General features: G+C 41.6%; 1 protein-coding gene across 1 annotated transcript in view; it reads right to left on the minus strand.

Annotated features, from left to right (window-relative positions):
• LOC118377354 (collagen alpha-1(XI) chain-like) overlaps nt 1-7500 on the minus strand; it is a 233450-nt gene that overhangs the window by 80846 nt on the left and 145104 nt on the right. Inside the window, 4 exon segments of the mRNA XM_052463126.1 lie at nt 2389-2433; nt 4030-4083; nt 7180-7224; nt 7323-7376. Coding sequence (XP_052319086.1) covers nt 2389-2433; nt 4030-4083; nt 7180-7224; nt 7323-7376 — 198 coding nt within the window.

A 7500-nucleotide genomic window follows, 5' to 3' on the forward strand; every position in this document is an offset into this window, starting at 1 on the left:
GTAGCCTAGACTAGAGTTTAAGTAGCCTAGACTAGAGTTTAAGTAGCCTACACTAGAGTCTAAGTAGCCTAGACTAGAGTTTAAGTAGCCTACACTAGAGTCTAAGTAGCCTAGACTAGAGTTTAAGTAGCCTACACTAGAGTCTAAGTAGCCTAGACTAGAGTTTAAGTAGCCTAGACTAGAGTTTAAGTAGCCTACACTAGAGTTTAAGTAGCCTACACTAGATTCTAAGTAGCCTACACTAGAGTCTAAGTAGCCTAGACTAGAGTTTAAGTAGCCTACACTAGAGTCTAAGTAGCCTAGACTAGAGTTTAAGTAGCCTACACTAGATTCTAAGTAGCCTAGACTAGAGTTTAAGTAGCCTAGACTAGAGTTTAAGTAGCCTACACTAGAGTCTAAGTAGCCTAGACTAGAGTTTAAGTAGCCTACACTAGAGTCTAAGTAGCCTAGACTAGAGTTTAAGTAGCCTAGACTAGAGTTTAAGTAGCCTACACTAGAGTTTAAGTAGCCTACACTAGAGTCTAAGTAGCCTACACTAGAGTCTACAGTAGCCTAGACTAAGAGTAGCCTAGACTAGGTTTAAGTAGGAGACTAGAGTCTAAGTAGCCTAGACTAGAGTTTAAGTAGCCTACACTAGAGACTAGGTAGCCTAGACTAGAGTTTAAGTAGCCTACACTAGAGTCTAAGTAGCCTAGACTAGAGTTTAAGTAGCCTACACTAGATTCTAAGTAGCCTAGACTAGAGTTTAAGTAGCCTAGACTAGAGTTTAAGTAGCCTACACTAGAGTCTAAGTAGCCTACACTAGAGTTTAAGTAGCCTACACTAGAGTTTAAGTAGCCTAGACTAGAGTTTAAGTAGCCTAGACTAGAGTTTAAGTAGCCTACACTAGAGTTTAAGTAACCTACACTAGAGTCTAAGTAGCCTACACTAGAGTCTAAGTAGCCTACACTAGAGTCTAAGTAGCCTAGACTAGAGTTTAATGACACATCTAAGTCTAGACTAGAGTTTAAGTAGCCTCGACTAGAGTTTAAGTAGCCTACACTAGAGTCTAAGTAGCCTACACTAGAGTTTAAGTAGCCTAGACTAGAGTTTAAGTAGCCTAGACTAGAGTTTAAGTAGCCTAGACTAGAGTCTAAGTAGCCTAGACTAGAGTCTAAGTAGCCTAGACTAGAGTTTAAGTAGCCTACACTAGAGTTTAAGTAGCCTAGACTAGAGTCTAAGTAGCCTAGACTAGAGTCTAAGTAGCCTAGACTAGAGTCTAAGTAGCCTAGACTAGAGTCTAGGTAGCCTAGACTAGAGTCTAAGTAGCCTAGACTAGAGTCTAAGTAGCCTAGACTAGACATGAACAAACTGTTGTAATGCCCTCCCCCTGGGCAACTTCCTGATACCAGCTTTGATTAAGTGGATCGAAGACATTTTACGCTTTTGACTGTTTGAATTGTGTGAGAAAAAAACAACAACATTGAATATAGAGCTTCAGACAGACAGGAAATGGTTTAACGATAACAGAGCTGCCTGGAACTGTGTGTTAGTCATATCCTTGTTGAGACTATGCTGCCTCGTTCGACCAGACACAGGTCTACACAGAGGGAAAGAGGCCTGTGAGATGGTTGAGGATGTTGGTGGGGCCTGTTGTACTGTTGTTTGTTGATAAAGGCCCAGTGTAGTAAAAAACAACAACATGATTGTCCTGTGTTTTATATATAATTACACACTATGAGGTTGTAACAATACTGTGAAATTGTGAAAATGACTGCCTAGTTAGGGCTGTGTGTAGTGATGTATAATGACCATCTGTCTAGTTAGGGCTGTGTGTAGTGATGTATAATGACCATCTGTCTGTGTGTAGAGATGTATAATGACCATCTGTCTAGTTAGGGCTGTGTGTAGTGATGTATAATGACCATCTGTCTGTGTGTAGAGATGTATAATGACCATCTGTCTAGTTAGGGCTGTGTGTAGTGATGTATAATGACCATCTGTCTAGTTAGGGCTGTGTGTAGTGATGTATAATGACCATCTGTCTGTGTGTAGTGATGTATAATGACCATCTGTCTAGTTAGGGCTGTGTGTAGTGATGGATAATGACCATCTGTCTGTGTGTAGTGATGGATAATGACCATCTGTCTAGTTAGGGCTGTGTGTAGTGATGGATAATGACCATCTGTCTGTGTGTAGTGATGTATAATGACCATCTGTCTGTGTGTAGTGATGTATAATGACCATCTGTCTGTGTGTAGTGATGTATAATGACCATCTGTCTAGTTAGGGCTGTGTGTAGTGATGTATAATGACCATCTGTCTAGTTAGGGCTGTGTGTAGTGATGGATAATGACCATCTGTCTGTGTGTAGTGATGTATAATGAATAATCAGATACACTTTCTCACCTGGTTTCCTTTGGGACCAGCTTGTCCGTCCAGCCCAGCGAGACCCTGTGAACATATTTGAGACACGTTTAGTTTTAACAGCTTTAGCAGCATTGCAGTAGTATTGCAGTATTATTGCAGTAGTATTGCAGTATTATTGCAGTATTATTGCAGTAGTATTGCAGTAGCATTGCAGTATTATTGCAGTAGTATTGCAGAAGCATTGCAGTAGTATTGCAGTATTATTGCAGTAGTATTGCAGTATTATTGCAGTAGTATTGCAGTAGTATTGCAGTAGCATTGCAGTATTATTGCAGTAGTATTGCAGTATTATTGCAGTATTATTGCAGTAGTATTGCAGTAGCATTGCAGTAGTATTGCAGTATTATTGCAGTATTATTGCCGTATTATTGCAGTAGTATTGCAGTAGCATTGCAGTATTATTGCAGTAGTATTGCAGTATTATTGCAGTATTATTGCAGTAGTATTGCAGTAGTATTGCAGTAGTATTGCAGTAGTATTGCAGAAGCATTACAGTAGTATTGCAGTAGTATTGCAGTAGTATTGCAGAAGCATTGCAGTAGCATTGCAGTAACATTGCAGTAGTATTGCAGTAGTATTGCAGTAGTATTGCAGTAGTATTGCAGACGCATTGCAGTAGCATTGCAGTAACATTGCAGTAACATTGCAGTAGTATTGCAGTAGTATTGCAGAAGCATTGCAGTAGCATTGTAGTGGTATTGCACAAGTATTGCAGTAGTATTGCAGTAGCATTGCAGTAGTATTGCAGAAGCATTACAGTAGTATTGCAGTAGTATTGCAGTAGTATTGCAGAAGCATTACAGTAGTATTGCAGTAGTATTGCAGTAGTATTGCAGAAGCATTGCAGTAGCATTGCAGTAACATTGCAGTAGTATTGCAGTAGTATTGCAGTAGTATTGCAGTAGTATTGCAGACGCATTGCAGTAGCATTGCAGTAACATTGCAGTAACATTGCAGTAGTATTGCAGTAGTATTGCAGAAGCATTGCAGTAGCATTGTAGTGGTATTGCACAAGTATTGCAGTAGTATTGCAGTAGCATTGCAGTAGTATTGCAGTATTGTAGAGGCACAGCTTTAGCAGCATTGCAGTAGTATTGCAGTAGTATTGTAGTAGTATTGCAGAAGCATTGCAGTAGCATTGCAGTAGTATTGCAGTAGTATTGCAGAAGCATTGCAGTAGCATTGCAGTAACATTGCAGTAACATTGCAGTAGTATTGCAGTAGTATTGCAGAAGCATTGCAGTAGCATTGTAGTAGTATTGCACTAGTATTGCACTAGTATTTCAGTAGCATTGCAGTAGTATTGCAGTATTGTAGAGGCACAGCTTTAGCAGCATTGCAGTAGTATTGCAGTAATATTGCAGAAGCATTGCAGTAACATTGCAGTAACATTGCAGTAGTATTGCAGTAATATTGCAGAAGCATTGCAGTAACATTGCAGTAACATTGCAGTAGTATTGCAGTAGTATTGCAGAAGCATTACAGTAGTATTGCATTAGTATTGCAGAAGCATTGCAGTAGAATTACAGTAGCATTGCAGTAACATTGCAGTAGTATTGCAGTAGTATTGCAGTAGCATTGCAGTAGTATTGCAGTATTGTAGAGGTACTGTATACATACACGCTGTCCACCAGTCCCAGGGGATCCTCTAGGACCAAGCAACCCTCTAGGACCCTGTAAAACAGGTCAGAAACAGAAACACACATATAAACATTACAATCCTAAACAGCAAGTGTTGTTCGAGGGTGACTTTGGCATTGTTGACAAAAATAAATCTGAAATACTTTTTTTTCATTTTGTCAGGAACCATTAACTGGTAATGGCTGTAAAACATTTTATATTCAACAATACACATTTCCCCCCCGAACACTTTCTCCAGACGTTTTCCTGTTTATTTTGATCCATATACAGTGGGGGAAAAAAGTATTTAGTCAGCCACCAATTGTGCAAGTTCTCCCACTTAAAAAGATGAGAGAGGCCTGCGTGGAGCCCCAGATCGAGGGAGATTATCAGTGGTCTTGTATGTCTTCCATTTCCTAATAATTGCTCCCACAGTTGATTTCTTCAAACCAAGCTGCTTACCTATTGCAGATTCAGTCTTCCCAGCCTGGTGCAGGTCTACAATTTTGTTTCTGGTGTCCTTTGACAGCTCTTTGGTCTTGGCCATAGTGGAGTTTGGAGTGTGACTGTTTGAGGTTGTGGACATGTGTCTTTTATACTGATAACAAGTTCAAACAGGTGCCATTAATACAGGTAACGAGTGGAGGACAGAGGAGTCTCTTAAAGAAGAAGTTTCAGGTCTGTGTGAGCCAGAAATCTTGCTTGCTTGTAGGTGACCAAATACTTATTTTTCACCATAATTTGCAAATAAATTTGCAAATAAATTAATTCGCTCAGTTGTGCACCGGGGCCTCCCACTCCTCTTTCTATTCTGGTTAGAGCCAGTTTGCGCTGTTCTGTGAAGGGAGTAGCACACAGCGTTGTACGAGATCCTCAGTTTCTAAGACAATTTCTCGCATGGAATAACCTTCATTAGACTAATGAGTTTCAGAAGAAAGGTATTTGTTTCTGACCATTTTGAGCCTGTAATCAAACCCACAAATGCTGATGCTCCAGATACTCAACTAGTCCAAAGAGGGACAGTTTTTTTGCTTCTTTAATCAGGACAGCAGTTTTCAGCTGTGCTAACATAATTACAAAATGGTTTTCTAATGATCAATTAGCCTTTTAAAAATGATAAACTTGGATTAGCTAACACAACGTGACATTGGAACACAGGAGTGATGGTTGCTGATAATGGACCTCTGTACGCCTATGTAGATATAGATAGATCAGCCGTTTCCAGCTACAATAGTCATTTACAACATTAACAATGTCTACACTGTATTTCTGATCAATTTTATGTTATTAAATACCAGCTGAGCCATCAGCTCTTAAATACCAGCTGAGCCATCAGCTCTTAAATACCAGCTGGGCCATCAGCTCTTGAATACCAGCTGAGCCAGCAGCTCTTAAATACCAGCTGAGCCATCAGCTCTTAAATACCAGCTGGGCCATCAGCTCTTAAATACCAGCTGGGATCAGCAGCTCTTAAATACCAGCTGAGCCATCAGCTCTTAAATACCAGCTGGGATCAGCAGCTCTTAAATACCAGCTGAGCCATCAGCTCTTAAATACCAGCTGGGCCATCAGCTCTTAAATACCAGCTGAGCCATCAGCTCTTAAATACCAGCTGAGCCATCAGCTCTTAAATACCAGCTGGGATCAGCAGCTCTTAAATACCAGCTGAGCCAGCAGCTCTTAAATACCAGCTGGGACCAGCAGCATTTAAATACCAGCTGGGACCAGCAGCTCTTAAATACCAGCTGAGCCATCAGCTATTAAATACCAGCTGGGCCACCTCATTGTTAACTTACAGAGACACCAGTCTCAGGGATGGTTAACTCTGGAAATATCTTCAGTCGCCACTGAGTTACATTAATCTGCTTTTATTTTTTTTGCACCTCACTTGTGGAACGATCGTCAAGGCTCTCTAAAGGTGGATGAATTGGTGCCCTTTTTTTTATTTTTTAAAGTAAACAAATGAATAATAAAACATGAAGTATTTTCTCATAAATCAACCCCCCGGGGAACACAACAAAGCCCGTAGTTGCAGAATCATCAATGGTGTTGGCAGAATGTACAGTGTCCACTGAAGTCTAGCTGAGAAATAGCAACACTGACCTCATGTGGCCATTATGGTAACTACAAGTACTTCACTGCTCACTGATCTGTATTTACTGCAGTCTTTTGTCTTTTGGACATTTGTACAATAAATAGGACAGAGAATATTGGGCCATACAGACCATACATTGAGGATATCTTTCTATGGTTCATATGAGGCCAGCCAGGAGGAGAATGAAGTTATCTCTCATGGGTAAAGTGAGAAAAGCTTCTCAAGCTATATATCTCCGGTTTTCTATTTTCATTCCTATATATTTCCTGTGAGGAGCTATTAGATACTCCAACTCTGTCTGTCTCACACATGGGAGAGGTAGGGAGAGGAGGGAAGTAGGGAAAGGTAGGGAGAGGAGGGAGAGGAGGGAATTGGGGAGGGAGAGGAGGGAAGTGGGGGAGGGAAAGGAGAAGTGGGCAGAGGTAGGGAGAGGAGGGAAGTAGGGAAAGGTAGGGAGAGGAGGGAGAGGAGGGAATTGGGGAGGGAGAGGAGGGAAGTGGGGGAGGGAAAGGAGAAGTGGGCAGAGGTAGGGAGAGGAGGGAAGTAGGGAAAGGTAGGGAGAGGAGGGAGAGGAGGGAAGTAGGGGAGGGAAATGAGAGAAGAGGAAAAGTGGTAAGAGATAGCTTTGTCAATGTGAAAATATGTTTCCCATCCCAATAAAGCCCCTTTAATTGATATTGAAATGAAATTGAATTGATAAGGAGGGAAGAAAGGGAGGGGATGAAGGGTTTGGGAGAGGAGAAGTGGGGAGAGGTAGGAGGGGAGAGATGAGGAGGGAAGGAGAAGGCGATTGGGGAAAAGAAGGTTGGGAGGAAAGTGCAAAGAGAGAAGGGTGGGGACTTCTGTTTAAGTAATTGATGTAATGGGCATAGAGGGGAAGTGGGCAGGTAAGAAGTGTGTGTTGGGGAAAGGAGACTGAGGCGTTTGAGTGATGTCATCTTCAACCTCCGGGCTACTATTTTCCTTGCACCTCTGCAAGTCTGTCTGAAGCATAATACTCTGATACACAAGTCTGTTATCTGTGACAATGGTATTACACATTAGAAAATACTTACACTCTCTCCAGCCAGACCCCTCTGTCCGATCTCACCGTCCTCGCCCTGTCGAGAAGAGAGCGAAGAGAAGAGTGGGTTATTGTGGAATAGAGGGAGAGGTTTATCAGACAGCATCATGGGATGTGTAGTTTGGGGGTACTCACTCTCTGGCCATCCTCTCCTGGAGCACCTGGAGAGCCGGTGGACCCCAGCTCACCCTGCAGAGAGAGAGAGAGATGTCTTTACTGTCTTTACTCTGTCTTTCTGTCTTTACTCTGTCTTTACTCTGTCTTTACTGTCTTTACTGTCTTTAATCTGTCTTTACTCTGTCTTTACTCTGTC

Source organism: Oncorhynchus keta, chromosome 15, assembly GCF_023373465.1.
Source record: "Oncorhynchus keta strain PuntledgeMale-10-30-2019 chromosome 15, Oket_V2, whole genome shotgun sequence".
Classification (NCBI taxonomy): domain Eukaryota; kingdom Metazoa; phylum Chordata; class Actinopteri; order Salmoniformes; family Salmonidae; genus Oncorhynchus; species Oncorhynchus keta.